The 16,318-nt window shown below is 47.4% G+C and overlaps 3 protein-coding genes across 3 annotated transcripts; 1 reads left to right on the top strand and 2 right to left on the bottom strand.

Moving 5' to 3' along the window:
* The first annotated feature begins 532 nt into the window (after positions 1 to 532).
* atp5mj (ATP synthase membrane subunit j) lies at positions 533 to 1,987 on the top strand. Its single transcript, XM_030344711.1, has 4 exons — positions 533 to 658; positions 1,299 to 1,422; positions 1,649 to 1,663; positions 1,866 to 1,987. The coding sequence occupies exons 1-4, from the start codon at positions 566 to 568 to the stop codon at positions 1,877 to 1,879; spliced, it is 246 nt and encodes an 81-aa protein (XP_030200571.1). The 5' UTR covers positions 533 to 565; the 3' UTR covers positions 1,880 to 1,987.
* A 300-nt stretch (positions 1,988 to 2,287) lies between these two features.
* On the bottom strand, positions 2,288 to 12,092 carry lats1 (large tumor suppressor kinase 1). Its single transcript, XM_030344707.1, has 8 exons — positions 11,875 to 12,092; positions 10,751 to 11,224; positions 10,290 to 10,440; positions 8,296 to 10,007; positions 6,109 to 6,691; positions 5,649 to 5,831; positions 5,336 to 5,442; positions 2,288 to 4,222 (listed from the first exon to the last, which is right to left on the bottom strand). Exons 2-8 carry the CDS (start codon positions 11,096 to 11,098, stop codon positions 3,689 to 3,691), a joined length of 3,618 nt encoding a protein of 1,205 aa, XP_030200567.1. The 5' UTR covers positions 11,099 to 11,224; positions 11,875 to 12,092; the 3' UTR covers positions 2,288 to 3,688.
* Positions 12,093 to 12,703: 611 nt separating this feature from the next.
* On the bottom strand, positions 12,704 to 16,307 carry nup43 (nucleoporin 43). Its single transcript, XM_030344709.1, has 8 exons — positions 16,034 to 16,307; positions 15,760 to 15,879; positions 15,436 to 15,513; positions 15,085 to 15,247; positions 14,767 to 14,902; positions 14,255 to 14,406; positions 13,729 to 13,845; positions 12,704 to 13,214 (listed from the first exon to the last, which is right to left on the bottom strand). Exons 1-8 carry the CDS (start codon positions 16,151 to 16,153, stop codon positions 12,988 to 12,990), a joined length of 1,113 nt encoding a protein of 370 aa, XP_030200569.1. The 5' UTR covers positions 16,154 to 16,307; the 3' UTR covers positions 12,704 to 12,987.
* Positions 16,308 to 16,318: the final 11 nt, after the last annotated feature.

Here is a 16,318-nt window from a genome sequence, read left to right as displayed (position 1 = left end):
ACCTTAGCCCATCTAAAGATTATTTTTAAGTGATAAGTTATCAACCTCTAAACTTCAGACTCCCATTTTCTCCCTGCTTCTGAAAAGACACTTGCACACATCACGTCAGTCTTCTCAACATGTTGACTGTGCTTTGCTGTTCTCTTGTGGAGATTAGAAAAACGACATCTCTTCTGTTCTATCATTTCTAAAAGATTTTTTCTTAGGATATAAATGTGCCTTTTACTGATGAAACAATAGTACTACTTAAACCTACTTAAAGCCTGTTGACGTATATCTTGTACTTTAATCACATTAACGTTTTCAGTGGAAATGAATGAAGATCAAAATATTTTTCTCCAACCTTCTAAGGAACGACTATGCGCAGACTCACTCACAGCCACTCAATTACACTTTGATATAAATCTGATAGGCTAGATATACAGGCAGGCGTTGACATCACGAAATATTAATATTAAGTAAATCTTACGATTCACATGCCCGGCCAGAAGATGGTGACAACCGTGACAAACACTCCTCGAGCAAAGACAGCAGCCCAGAAAAATAGCGTTTCCGGAGGCACCGGATGTTACGACACACGACTTTGACTTCGAGTCTGCTGCAGCATTTCCCCACCAGCTCTACTGACCTTCCTCCTGCAGTTAAGCCAACTCAAAAAGTATGTATGTTTTTATTGGTGAAACGTTATTTGGAAAGCACATAACCTGTAACGTAGACAAATATTTAAAATAAATGACATACGAAGCTAGTGGTTTTCTATTCCGCAAGAAGGGCACCTGCATTGCTAGCTATAGAGGTTAGCCGAGGCTAGGCTACCGGGGCGATTAATGATAGATTTGTATGCATGTCATATCCGTCTGCTTTATTCTTTAATAATCATAGATTTGTATCAAAGTTGGGAAATTATAAATTACCTCTCAATGTCACCGCCCAGCTTAACTCTCTAGGCACCGGCCTCTCCTAGTACCTGTAGTCGTCCTGAGAGCCTCACCTATATCTACCGTCTCACCTACAGTCCAGTCATGTCACTGCATCTCTATTAAAGGTTGCTGAGACAGATTTGTATATACACTTCATACCACAACTCTTAGACAAACATTTTCAGTACAAGTAAAACGGTTGCAACTGCCGTCCAGTCGGATGCTCTCTGCAGTACCGGAAAGGTCAGAACCCAATGACTAGGGTCCACCGTCCACGATCCCCTGCCCATGGCAGATAGATTTGACCATTCGGTGTGGAGATTATAAACAATATTTAGACTTGTCGCCATGCATAATGTTGGTTGCTCTCACCTACAGATGGCAGGCCGTATGTTCGCAAACTGGTGGTCCAAGATGGGCCCATACTACACAAAGGCATACCAGGAGATGTGGGTGGGAATGGGCCTCATGACATTCGCATACTACAAAATCTCTTATGGCGGTGAGTTCCAGAATTCAGTTTGAGGTGGTCTATGTTAAATCCCTTGTTCCCCCAACCTTTGCTTAATAGAGAACATGGATTTACAATCGAATATACCAATGGTCAATTCTAGATTAAAGAATTGCACAGTAGCACTGGGAAGTAGACAAACCTGTGTTTACCTTGGAGAACTAGACCCTCTTGGCTGTGATTTGTCTTAATTATTGCATCTTTTTTCTTATTACAGGAAAGAAGGCTGTTAGTAAGTAAACTACCCTATTTATTATCCATGCATGGCGTATGTTCAGTTTTCTGTTATATTTCCCATTTTGGATGTAGTATTAAATGTCTTGAATATAAACTCAATTGTTTTAATTCAAAAGTATACATTTTATAGTTTACAAATGATGAGCTTCATATGATTGGTCTGTAACCATCCCCGTTTATTTGTTCAACCTTTACAGAGCCTGCCCACTAAGGCTTTCCAATGTAATGAACCATCCATCTGGCTGTGAAGACTTCCCCCACTGCTCAATTCCCACCTAATGTTTATTTTAGACAAATAAAGTTCTTTGTCAACATGAAAGTGGTGTACGTTTTTGCCTTTATAATTCATATACACTAATGAGATCAAATTCATTTCCTTTGTTTGATCTTCTAGATACTGTTGCTTGGATAAACAATAGGCCCTAGGAATACAACTGGGATGTCCATGAAGGCACAATGGCCATACTAACAAAGGCAGTGATAATGTGTGCATTATGATGCACAGTATAATTTATGCCAAAGTGTTGAACTTTTGGGGGATGGTGTTTGGACATACCGTGATGTATTTACTCCATCTTTCATTCCTATAGTTTACCAGGTAAATTACAAATTCGATCAATCAAGAGACTTAATTTATTTTTTCCATCATTTATTCGTCACCCTCTTCCCCACAGCCAAGTTCCCAGCGTGCATCTCTCGTACACATATTTCCACTTGTACATGACATGAGCCATTGGCCATAACATTGCAGAGCTACTTTCAGATATCCCTTCCTAAGTACCAAAGCACCACACTTTACTAGACGCCTTACGTAGTAGTAAGAAGTACATGAGGGCTCGGTCCTAAATTGCAAGTTCACCAAACCAACCTTCTAACTCCCATGTACCTACACATTTCTCAAGCCTTTATATTGCTAACACGTATCTCACGCAGTCTCCAGCAAGTGGCTAAAGAAAAGAAAGCATATCTAATCCAAATGTTGAAGCTCTGGAATTCATTTCCTAATCCAACAGTGTGGTGTTCATGCGCAAGTGAGGATCCAATTGGGAATATGTTTTGTTCTGACAATTTGTAAAAAAAAAAAAAAAAAAAGAGTGCTTCTGGTAAGTGGAAAGTTGCTACATGGATGTAAAAAATATATAAAACAGCCCCCAGATATCCTATTGGTACACAATATGAAGTAGAATGAAATAACATAATGGTGTATTTTGTCCTAAACTGAGAGAAAACTGAGGCTGGTGCAGTGAGACACTAAAGAGGGCCTGCCCTACAAAGGAAACAATAAATCTATTTACATTAACTGTATACAAACATCATTTATAAATACATTAAGTATAAATTAGAAATAAAAATAAAACAAGTTTCTAGTTCAACTATCTAAAGACTCATTATTTAGAATGCCATTGAGATTATTATTATTCCCCCCACCCAAAGGTATTTGGTCAAAGACAGGAGATCAAAAAGGCAAGGCTATGGAGAATTAAAGTGTTATTTATCCCTGAAAAGATTCTACTAGTCCTAGCGCTACATCCCACTATTGCAACAGTCTTGAAAAATAAATTAAAAAGACAATTTTCAAATACAGCAGATTCCACTAAATAAACCCCAACTAGATTCACCCATACTTTAACACAGCATCTAAAACAAAAGAATCACTAGGTACCGTTTGTTGAATAAATTAAGGCTTGGGAAAGGGCAACACGTTTCTTATAAGAGCGTATTTTCTGTGTTCACTTCAACCCTGTGTGGACAACAAACAGGACGACCCCCTGGGCTCCCCACCAAGGTTTTCATGTGCGTTCTCCGAAAAAGTCTGTTCAAAAGGAGCTTTCTTATGCGCCATGTTTTTAATGCTAAAAAGCAACACACACACACACACACACACACACACACACACACACACACACACACACACACACACACACACACACACACACACACACACACACACACACACACACACACACACACACACACAGAGGGGGTTACAGAAGAGACGCCCCCCCCTCATGCCACAGTGCTACACGTACACCAGATCCTGTCCCCCCGGACTGCCTCCCTCCTGGCCCCCCTCTCCCTGCGGCGGCGGCGGCTCCTCCCCCTCTGGGTCCGAGCCCTCGGCGACCCCGTACTCCTCGCCCTCGATCCCGTACTCCTCGCCCTCGATGGGCTTGGGGCAGCCGTTGTCGTCGAAGAAGCGGCGGAAGGTGAACTCGTAGAAGGCGTGCTCCGGGTGCTTGCCGTTGCGGAACCAGCCGGCCAGCGTGTCGTTGTGGTCGCTGCTGCCGCCGCTCCACAGCTTGTCGGGGTCCACCGGGTCGAAGTTGGACGTGTCGGTGCAGTGGGCGATGGTGGGCACGTAGGGCGCCTGCTGCTGCCGCAGGTCGCTGCTGAAGTCCACCGAGGCCAAGAAGGCCTGCTCCTTGATCTCGTCGGCGCCGTTCTTGCCCAGCCGGTCCTCGGGGCCGCGGCACAGCTTGACGATGAGGTCCGAGGCCTCGGCGCTCAGCTGGGCCTGGGCCGGGATGAGCAGCGCGCTCTGCCAGTTGATGACCTGGGGAGAGGGGACAGGGTCACCATTGTGCAGCGGCCACCCAACCGAACGCTGTATTACTGACCACACGTTGGTCCCGTTGGTGAAGACGGATAATCAGATCAGCCTCGCCGCAAAGTTTGTGCAACGTTTTCATTGAAACGTTGTTTTTTTTTACTTTTTGCAATACATGTTCAATAAAACGTATTAAAAGGATACATATTTTGGTGTTTTCCCAACAAGCAAACATAGTAAATGAGTTCCAGAAAAACATGTTTTGAAGCCGTTTGCTGGATGTAGCTTTTAGAAAAAAATCTCGCCTACCACTATTCCCCTGTTTCAGTCCCTTCAGAATGTGCCGTTTCTGGTGTCTGTAGCTTGAATGCAAATGAGCTGCTGCCCATTGACCAATGAGCTGTCAGACTGAACCACAGCATGGAAGAGAAGGGATTGTTGCCGTTTGCGGACTCCTGGAGCTCTATATCTATAATATATACTCATAATATTATATAGGTATTTATATTATATTATATTTAATATCACGGCCAAAAGCTATTTGTGCCTCGGATGATATAATAAAGACTGCAGCTGAAGTCTCTGGTACTTCCACAACAAGTAAAGACTCGTGGGGGTTATCCCCGCCATGGTTGAGAAGAATTGGGGGAAAGGAACTTAGCCCTTGACTCTCTGAAGTCCATATTGAACTGCGACATGGAGGAGAAAAGGACAGTATTCAGGGAGCTGAGCTGCTGGACTGCCGCCGAGCTCCCCCTGCCGTAGCTGCTCGTCCGCTTGTCCACAAAATCTTAGCTATGCTCTGATTGGAGGGGGATGGGGAAGTGGGAGGTAACATTCAAATTTGCCCCCTTCCTTCGTAGGTGGGGGCGCTGAAACTGACTGGCTCGTTTGGTAACTGTCAGCGGGATACTTTCTTTTTTCAAAGTTGTATGCGTGTGGGAGCACCAGCGACCCCAAAAAAAAAAGTGTTGTTTTCATAATATGTCCCCTTTAAATGCACATTCCAATTTTATCCATGTACCATGAAGGGTGAGAAATGCTCTCTTCCCTTCAGTAAGTACGTGTGTGCCATGCCAAATTCTCATCAGGATTTTCAATAGGGCCATTTCTACATACCTTCAGCTGGGTTTCAAGAGGTGTGGTGGCCAGGAATGGTGGTTGCCCCACCACCATTTCATAGAGTATGACGCCCACACTCCACCAGTCACACAGCTGGGTGTAACCTAAAAACAAAACAATGGTCCACACAGAAAGAGTTACACCAACCAGATAAGGAACATAAAAGGGATTTATCTCAAGTATTTATAAAGAATGCAAAAAAGGACAGAAGCATGAATCCCATGCATTTTTTCCCGATATGAAGAGACCCTCTGCCCGTGGGTTAAACCCCCCATGGGCAGCCTGAGTGGTGTGTGTTGCGGGGCCGTACCTATCCGGAGCAGCACCTCAGGGGCGATGTAGTTGGGCGTGCCCACCAGCGAGTGGGCCAGGCAGCGCTGGTGCTGCCGGGCCTTCCGGCGCTCCAGTGGCTTCAGGCGGTCGGCGCAGCGGCAGTTGGCCGGGTCCTCCCAGTCCTTGCTGAAGTCCATGCTGTCCTGTCGGACGTGGTCCCCTGGAGGAAGGATGAGGAAAGCATCGCAGAGCATCTGGTTAGACTAGGGGGCCGCATCGGACAGGTGGTCCTCCCGTTTGATTGACCTCCACCCATCGTTCAATGCCCGCCTTGTGTTTGGCTATTGCTACAGTTCATTAGACCGCGATAATAATAATAAAGGTGCAGGAAAACAATTGATGAAATAATGGTCTGACTATCCAGCAATACTTGCCATCCCGCCTGCTGGGGTTTGGAAAAACTTAAATCCAACCAGGTAAAAGGACAAAGCGCTCACCACTCTGGTAGTACTTGGAGTCGTGCGTCCAGCGGAAGCCGGTGCAGAGGCCGAAGTCGGTGAGCTTGATGTGGCCGTCGCGGTCGATCAGGATGTTGTCGGGCTTGATGTCGCGGTGGATGAAGCCCATCTTGTGCACGCTCTCCACGGCGCAGGTGAGCTCGGCGATGTAGAAGCGCGCCAGCTCCTCCTTGAAGATGCCCAGGCGGATCAGCAGGCTCATCATGTCGCCGCCGGGGATGTAGTCCATGACAAAGTACAGGTTGTCCCGGTCCTGGAAGGAGTAGTAGAGGCGCACCACCCACTCGTTGTCCGCCTCCGCCAGGATGTCGCGCTCCGCCTTGACGTGGGCCACCTGGTTGCGCAGCAGCACGTCCTTTTTGCGCAGCGTCTTCATGGCGTACAGCGTGCCTGCGTCCTCCTTGCGCGCCAGGCACACCTCGCCGAAGGCGCCGATGCCAAGGGTCTTGATGCGCTTGAACATGGACTTGTCCATCTTGGCGCGCTTCAGGCGGATGTAGTTGGACTCCTTCTGGCTCAGCATCATGCGCATCTGCTCCTGGGCGTCCTGGGACAGGCCCACCTGGACGGAGGAGAAGGGTTAGGGCCGGGGTCTGGAGGGCAACTGGCGGACACGGGGACAGACATGGATGCAGTGTAGGGCGGCTTCTCCGACACAACGCTAAGGTGAGGGTTTGATTTGCGGATGTGTGGAGCTCGTTCTGGAAAGCCACTGATTTTGTCAGAGAAATTAAGGCTTCCTGGGCAACTATAGTATGGCGCTACAGGTTGATGTGTGGAGCTCAGTCTGACCAGTGGTTTATGTTGATGACCGCCTCCGAGGGCTGGTTATACTTCTCAGTATATAACACCACGGTGCAGTTTCATATACAACGCCTCTCATTGTGAAGCTATTTAAACAACAACGCTAATAAAAAAAGTATTACAAAGTTGCCGTGGGTGACGTCGTAAGCCGCCCTTTCCTTCCCAGAACTCTTAGTCTCCACACAACATTTTTGGAACACGCAACCAAGCTGAACCAGCTGCGGGTTGACTTGCTCTTTAAGGTTAACTAATCTGCTGGGTCTAGAATTTTTAACAAATCTTGTTTTTGTGGTCAGCCATTACATTGAATTTAGGAGTGTAATAATGCAAATTAATCAATTAAAATCGAAATATCGCCGAGCCCTGCTATTGAAATCTAACATATCATTGTTAATGGTTTACGATCCGTTATCAGCGCCTAAACACGTTTGGTATTTTTCTGTTTAAATAAGTTCTTCTTATTTCACTTATCAATGACTCATCTACTACTGCCTACATGTGAAACGGACACAAACCAAGTTTTTGCCAACTGGTATCTCAAAAACAATAATAAAAAAAAAACATTTCCAAATATCTTCAATACACACCGTTATCCCAACCCTTCTAAACTGCATTTTGCTGGCTGCATCAATATTGGCACTTTAAAGTTGAATCCAAAATAACAGCAAGGTGTAACAGCATTTGTAAAAGCAAAGGTGTTGATGCAGGAATGCTCATCATCATGCACCAAGGAACAGACATCATGCAGCCATCCGGGAGGATGGGAACCAAACTTAAGTGCAAATTACGGGTTACTAGTGTGTGTATCAAATGACAACAAAATACAAAGACACCTTTACCTTCTCACATCAGCTGTTAGTGACAGCAAGCTTGAGAAAAGGACGAGAAAGAGCAGCTACGAACGAGAAGAAAAACAGGAAAGAGTGAAACCAAGATGAAACAAACACCTCTAGTAAGAAAAGAACAGACAAGAGAATCCCTTGGGAATAGTAGAAGGAATTAAGACAAAAGCTTTGGAAGAAGAAACACAGATCAGAGGTTAAGGCCCAATCCCATTTCTACCCCTTACCCCTTCCCCTTCCCCCTTGTTTTGAAGGGGTAAGGGGTAACTCCCCCTTGTTTTGAAGGGGTAAGGGGAAGGGGTAAGGGGTAGAAATGGGATTGGGCCTTAGGCCCAATCCCATTTCTTCCCCTTACGCCATCCCCTTACCCCTTCAAAACAAGGGGGAGGGGTAAGGGTAAAGGGTAAGGGGTAGAAATGGGATTGGGCCTAAGCATCACTTGAAGCGGAAGACTAAGGAAGACACTTCCCCCTGCGTGGTGAACACACATGTTCTGCCCCACCCTATCTGCCCCCCTCACCCGCTGCATCTCGCTCTCCAGCTGCTTCCGGCGGCGGATGCGCTGCTGGTGGTTCTTGAGGACGTTCTCCACGTGCTGCTCCATGAAGAACTTGAAGGCCTGCGGCGAGTACAGCGGCACCCGGGCCGAGTCGCCGCGCGGCTCCTCGTCCTTCTTGCTGTTGCGGCGCACCGGCACGGGGGACGTGGTGATCTGCTTGCGCTCCTTGCTCTCCGCCCCGGAGGAGCTGCCTTTGCTGCTGCCGCCGTCTGGGCCCTCGGGGGCCCTGTCGCCGCCCCCGCCGCCACCGTCTCCCGCTCCCTCCTGCTCGGCCGGCTCCTCCCTCCCGGCCCCGAGCCTCGAGGCGCCGCCGGGCTCGAACGACGGGGGGCTCGGGCCGGGGGCCGGCTGCTGGAGCAGGTGCTTTGGGTAAGGGGGAGGGGGGCCCTGGTAGCTGGGGACCTCCGCTACCACCGGGTTCTGAGCTGTGGGGGCGGGCGGATCTGGGTAGCCATTTGTAGGATGAAGAAGGGGGGATGGCTGCTGCTGCTGCTGTTGCTGCTGTTGTTGTTGTTGTTGGTGCTGCTGTTGTTGCTGCTGCTGCTGCTGGAGCTGTTGCTGCTGCTGCTGAAGCTGTTGTTGCTGCTGCTGCTGATGGAGCTGTTGTTGTTGTTGTTGTTGTTGTTGTTGTTGTTGCTGCTGCTGCTGTTGCTGTTGCTGTTGTTGCTGCTGCTGCTGTTGTTGCTGCTGCTGCTGCTGCTGCTGCTGCTGTTGTTGCTGCTGCTGCGGCTGCTGCATCCAGGGCGGGTGTGTGGGCGCCACGGCGGTGTGCAGCTCTGGCTTCTGGACGCGCATGCTCTTGACGGGCTGCAGGATGGGGGCCTGGGTGATGGCGGTGACCGTGGTGGCAGACGGCTGGGAGCCCGCCGCTCGGCCGCCCAGCTGGTGGCTGTTGAAGGAGTTGGAGCGGGTGGGCATGTTCTGCTGCCAGGAGGGCGACAGGTCCTGCTGGGTGTTGCCGTTGGGGGAGGACTGCGGCGGGGCCTGGGACCAGGACTGGGGATTGTACATGTCCAGGTTGTGGCTGTTGCGGCTGGGGACCAGCATGGACGGGGGGAGGTTGCCCCCGTTCATGTAGGAGGGCGAGGAGGCCGGCCCCCCGCCCTGCCCCTGGTCGGTGGGGCTGTGGCGGCTGCCCTGCGGGGCCGCGTACGGCGGAGGCGGCTGGCGGCCACCGCCCCCCCCGGCGACGTAGTCCGTCTGCGGGGACTGGGCCCAGCCGGGGGGGAAGGTGAACTTGCTGCCCGCCGAGCTCTGCATGATGATGGGCTGCCGGCCGAGGGGCACGGGGCTGAGGCCGCGCTGGTTGGGCGGGGCGGCGCCGGGGTAGCCGTCCTGGGGCCGGGCGCCCTGGGGCACCGGGGAGACGCGGGGGAGGTACTCCATGTTGCCGGAGTAGCGCTTGGTCGACGGGTTGCTGTCCCAGTTGGGCGGCGGCGTGACGCTGCGCACCTGAGGCTGCAGGTGCGGGTTGCCGCGCTGGCCGTTGCCGTGGTGACCCTGGGGGAAGGCGGGGGGCGGGCCCCGGGCCGACAGCTCCCCCTGGGGGCCGGGGCTGTCGGAGCGGTACATCATACCCTCCAGCCCCATGGGGCTGTGTCTCTGGGTCAGAGACTCCTTGGAGCCCTTCCAGCTGGACCTCCTGACCACGGGCTGCTGGACGTGAGAAGCACCTGGCGACCACAACCAACAACAAGGACTTGACATCTCAAATTATACGACGATACATCTATAAGCATATCTGCATAATTTCAATATTCAATTCAACTTCATTTGTAGGGTCTCAAAGGGCTTAACAGGCAATATGTTTATGACACCACCCTGACCCGAGCCCCCTAGAGGGCAAAACACTTCATTATCAAGGAAGAATCAGTGAGGGGGGGATCCCTCCTTACAGGAGGATCAGGAGTGCAATGGGAGCCGTCGTCTCCGGGACAGACTCTACTGAGACCCACCTGAAGCTTTGATGCCAGCGTTGACGGGGCGGTTGGCAGTCACGGACATTTGCTCCCTGGCTGGGTCCGGGTAGCTCATCTTACTGATGTACTCCAGCGCGGCCTCGATACTGCGGCTGTTGGTGTGCTTCAGAGCACGGATCCCCATTTCCTGAAAAATGCATGTTTTTGTTCATGGTTAAATTCGGTTTCCTGGTGATGGCGAGTACAACCATGTGGTCATACCAGCTTGCCTGCAAACTGTAGTTCAGACGAGCTAAACAATTAGAAGGAAACAGTCTGCAAGTATTTTGGCAAACATCAATAACTCAACTAGTAGGCCAAGAAGTCAACATTTACTGAATATACACCCAGTCTAGAAACGTACCCCCCTCTACAATCCCCAAGTCTGTCTAGTGTCCCCTAGACAACTTAGACAGAAATGTGTATTTAATAACCAACATGAATAGTCTCATTCTCACCTCTTCAAACCCAGCTGACATAAGCCACATAAGCATTTGATTGTTCACTTCGCTCGTCCCACCCGGATTAAATGGCTCATTGGCGAAAGGCATGAGGGACTTTCGGATCTCCTGCAATGCTTTGTGGTATGGGTTTCTGGCGGACCGACCAGGTTGTCTTGGGTCTTCAGGAAGCATTTTCCCAGAGCTGCCCATCTCCACCTTGGCCAGGTCCGAGGGCCTGGGAAGGTTTCGGAGACTCTCACGGATTTCCTGCAGCATTAGTTGGCTGTTGCCGCTGTTGCTGCTGACAGGGAACGTCTTGGGTCTCATCTGTCTGTATCCTTCGGGTTTCTCGCTTCTCTTCATGTAAGAACATGTGTGATGACGGTCAAAGGGATGAAGAAGAAGGCAGCACTGCTCTGCAGCGTGGGTACCAGGGTTCAGTTGATCACGACTCCAGTATCTTCTTCACGTGCACATGCTTCAACAGCACTGTTGACATGACACAAAGTGTGACTATGAACTCAAAAGGTCTACTCGTTCATGTTCATCAACAGAAAGACGACAGGCAACTTTACAACACAACAAGGAAAAATGCAGCGACCGTACCTCTCTCTAGAATGATGAACTACTTACAATGGAATGCTAGTTGCAAAACTGGATTTAGCTATGTGAGGCATGCGTAACACAACAACACAAGTATGCTTCAACCATGTTGGGTGGCAGGTTTCAGATAACAGCATGGGAAATATCAGCATATGTGTATGAAGCCACCTCTGTCTAAAACGACAATTCAGCTCAAATAACCCAGCATCAGGTGCAACTCCCGTTGATCCACTTGCTATGGATTAGCTGTGGATGCTAACAGGGGGAGATAGTGTGTTAAAGTTGCATTGTTATATGATGGGCTGCTTTGTAATATTCCCGCTAGAATTACACCACAATACCCTATGATTCTCGTTAAGTTAGTTAGCGATTTGGTTAAAATATTGCCACTGCGGCCTGATGGTAACCGGATGGCATCCATTTCGGTTAGCCAGCCTGACAAGCTAGCCGGCTAACGTTACCTATAAAACAGGTCGCAGGTTCGCCTAATAGCGCTACACACATTTATCATCAGTCAGGCTTTGAGAAAGACTTACCAGTGGCGAAACGCTATCGATCTCCTCCCTGCGAATACTATTAAATGACAAATAACGAGGGCCCGTAGCGCAAACTGCGTAACACACGTATGTTTCTATTCGTTTCCCAACAATGCAGCGCTAACGCTCTGTTAGCTGTTAAATTCCTAGGATGTCTGAGTGACAAGGACGGCAACAGTACGTCAAGTGGCCACTGAGTTAACCATGCACACCCCCAGGGAGGATGGTACTATACCTCGGCAATAAAAGTGTAGTTGATCAAAGTAGTTGTAGTTGTATTAAATGGTTCCAAAGTCCCTGACATAAACATTCCACAGACAAAACAACTTATGAAACAGTGTACTGTCTGTATTTCACTCATAAAGAAAGACATACTATGAGCCACATGTACAGCTCAAAAAATATTAAATTCTCCTTGCCTAAGTTTGAATAACAATTCCCATTCATTGTCATTACAACCTTTTTATTTGCCTAGTGCCGACCACTTTCATGCGGGTTGAATAAAGGTCAGGCTCAGTCACACCATGCCATCAATGGAATGCATCCCCTTTGTTGTTGTATTTAACCAACTCACAATGACATTCCAAGTTGATGGAAACCATTTGCATTTTGTTATGACATTTGCATTTGTTAAACCTGTAGAACTCAGTCGAATCCACATATATATATAACGGGGTATTTTCCCCCCCCCTTAGGAACTACTTTTGTCATACTCGAAAATAAGGCAATAAATGTAAAAAATAATTAAAATATCTGAAAAATATAAATGCAAAGCAATTGCTGTATACGAACGGGGAGGAAGATTTTGTACAGAGAAAATCTCAGAAAAGTGGATGAATTTTTTTTATTAACAAACCAATTTAATGGACTCTCACAATTATCAAAATTCTGGGAAGGTAAATAAACAATCATGCATGAATCCATTTCACTCAAAACAACCCGGCGGGTCTAACACTCACAAAAATGTTGATGCATCAATTGTAAAATCTATTTCCACAGCATTCTTTTAAAGAAGTGTTAAGGTGTGACCTTGATATTGTAAAAAAAAAGAAGAGTGATGAGAAGGAAATGGCATGGGGGAAAAAACAACGCAAACACTTACGAAACAGTTATCTACACAGGCACCTGTCTGTTCACAAAAATTGCTTCTCCGTCTGTGCCACAGACGAGGCACTGTCCGAGCACGTCCAGACTGTTGACCGACAGGGTCTGGCTGGGCAGCATGTGTGTGGTCTCCAGGCGGCCCTTACTGGAGTCGCCGCTGAGCCAGGCGCTGAGGGACTGGCCCCCACCTGCTGGGGCCACAGCGCTGCGCGAGAGGACGCTGTTGTTCCTGCCGCCTGGATGCCAAACACACAACAATACAATGTTATGTCACTCAAAGAACCAAATGCGTAGTTGGGGAGGGAGTGGAATATATGTACAAAGAAATTGAAACACAGAACGTTGTTGAGTGAAATATTAATGTTGCAATGTGTAAATCTGAGCCACTCCCTGTTAGTAGGCAGGTGACTTTCAGAATTAAAAAAACAAATAACAGTGCAACTATGCAGCTCGAACAAGCGCAGCTCAGCTAGCTATGCGTGTCCATTTAGTGCAAACAAAGAGTTGCGGGCTAGCCAGCATTCATGAATATATCTGTGATTTTATTGTTTCATTTATTGAAATAAATATTGATCAGCATTGACTACAGATATTTCCAGGTTATTTTAAGATTAGGGCTAGTTGTAGTGTTAGAAATTAGAATTATTAATTCAAATATAAATATATCATTTATGGACAATTTGCTTCTCTAGCTATGCTTAATCTCAGATGGGCAAAAATCCTGAATGATGAAGTCCAGGGGGGACCTGCCTTGTAGGAAGGACGCAGTCTCGGAGCCGGACGTCATCTCCCAGTGCAGCAGCGAGCCGTCCTCAGAGCAGGTGAACAGGTGGTCTGGGTTGGTGGGATGGAAGTGGACTTCCCACACTAAAGCAGAGACGACCCAAAATGAACACACATTAAGCAACATATATTTCAAGATCATGAAATCTACCTTGTATTCTATTTGACATACATACATACATAAGTAAAAGAAATACATAATTTTCCCAATCATGCCATCAACCTATTCCGACGGGTAACCATTAAGCATTTAACATCCAAATCCAAATGTATTTGTGTCCATGCGGTTCAGGCATACCTTTGAAGTGTCATCATATCATGACACTTAAAAAAAATCACAATAATAATCCTCCCCCCTCTTCCAATTACCTGTTTCACTTGAAAGCGCACCACAATACTGTCAGCAAGAAATGCCTGATACGTGTCCAGCGCCCTATCCCATGGCTTCAGACAGAGGAACAAGGAGGAGCGAATGACTTTTATCAGGGCTTACTTTCAGCGGTGTGCGCCTCCATCAGCGAGGCGGGGGCCTTGCCCTGCCTGGCGTCCCAGATACAGAGCATGCCGTCCTGGCCCCCCGTGGCCACGATGTGCTGCTGGTTTGGATGTCTGGCCACGCAGTGCAGGGGAACTCTGTCCCCAGCCCTGGGGGACAAGAGGGTTTAGGTTAACACGTCAAACAGTTCATTTAAATAGCCTTATATGTGAGAATAACTTCTGTGACCGCAAGTAGGTCCCAAGCAGGCCGTCCATCCTTCGTGTGGGTTTAAATGTTTTTAACGTGCTAGCCGGGAGAAGTATTAAGAATCCGGGATTGGTGTATACCCGTCTGCATTCTTCATCTGTTTCTAAAGGCATATATAAAGGGATACGTTTATATATGGAGATATGGATAGGTTTGGTAACAGTGCTACGAAGATATTTGGGGAAAAAACAATACCACACTGTCTAGTCTGACAGTGACCACTCAACTCAGACTTTAACTTGTGTTTAGGAGGACCTTACTGGGAAAGTATCTGTGCTGGTGTGTTGCTCTGTTGTCTGAAGTCCCAAGTCTTGATTTGACCAATGGAGTTCACCGTTAGAATCTCTGCTGTCCTCAGGAAAGTCACAGCATGAATGGTGCTGCTGTCCGCATTGTCTGACAATATCAATAAAGACAAGTGTGAGTCATTTGCATGATGGCTTACATTGCAAAAATATATAATCGGCATATGACGCATAAATGCGACATGCTCAAACTATTTTGGGGTGTGCATTTCATTATGTTAGTTTATGTTAATGCCTTCAATCTGTAAAGAGGGAGAAACTCAAAAAAGTCACCTATTGTACGGATAACTGCTTGCTTGTCTGCCCTGAAGAGGTTTATCCTGCCGTCTTCACCGACAGTTACGATCTCAGGGCTTTTACATACGACCCCAGTGCATGGAGCATCGTCACAAGGGTAATGATGTGCTCTCGTCCAACACTGGGAAACTGATAGGGTCTACAGTAAGGGGAAAAATAAATGATGATGGCATATGTCAGAAAAATAAATAATGCAACAATCCACTATATAAAAACGTTGCCATTAACATACATTTTCAGTTGGCTTGCTAAAGACAGAGTCTGGAAGAACAAGTCTAAAAGATGTCACGTTTCGCTTATTAAAGGCTTGGTTTGGTATATGAATACCTGGCTGTTTGGGTGAAGGTGGTATATGCTCACTGCCCCCGTTGACGACGCCGTCACAATTCTTTCTTGGTCCAGAAACTATTATTGTCAGTGAATATCAGCACAAACACGTATAACTGTTAGGATAAGTTATTAATTATGCATTTCGTCCTGGAATTCTACTTTGCATCATATTTTTCCCTATCAGAGTCACTCTGTTGCAAAACGTTATATCGAAGTTAATTGTTTATATTCATTTTTATGGAAAAGGGAAGGCCTATAATGAAACGTGATATATCTATCCAAAGTAATCATGATTTTTTCCACCCCAGGCAGCCATCTCACGTTTAGATCCAGAACATCTCCACCATGCTTGCATTCACATAAAAGCTGGGGATCTCCTTCAAACTCAGCTTCCATGCCAGAAATCTCTTCTCCTATGGACCAGAGGGAAATCTTGTTTTCCTGTAAAGCATTGACAATCATTTGGATATAAAGGGTTAGCAAGAGGCTATACGTTACTAATATTTCCAATACTTTATTGATAGTGGTACTATACTATCGAATCAAAATAAAGTTGTTCATTTAGCATAACACAACTGATGTACGATCTTCCTACCTCGTTGTCCCACGATCCAGTTGCAAAGACATCTGGTTGTTGTAACGACGAAGATGATACCGGCCTCCATCTCGTTTTGCTTATTTTCTGGGAGACGTATTTGGCATTTGTACCCTCCATTGAAACAATACACTTAAGTGTTGTGTAAAGTCAGAACGTTCTGGGTTTAGCTTAGCCAACTCTCATACACTACCGCCTTCACTTAACCTGCTACGGTGGCCAAAAGACATCAAACTCTTCGTAACCAAGTCCCCCTAGCGGCCAACCGCCGAACATCTGCAACAA

Source organism: Gadus morhua, chromosome 21 (genome assembly GCF_902167405.1).
Source record: "Gadus morhua chromosome 21, gadMor3.0, whole genome shotgun sequence".
NCBI classification, from domain to species: domain Eukaryota; kingdom Metazoa; phylum Chordata; class Actinopteri; order Gadiformes; family Gadidae; genus Gadus; species Gadus morhua.
This window is presented reverse-complemented; position numbering and strand designations above follow the sequence as displayed.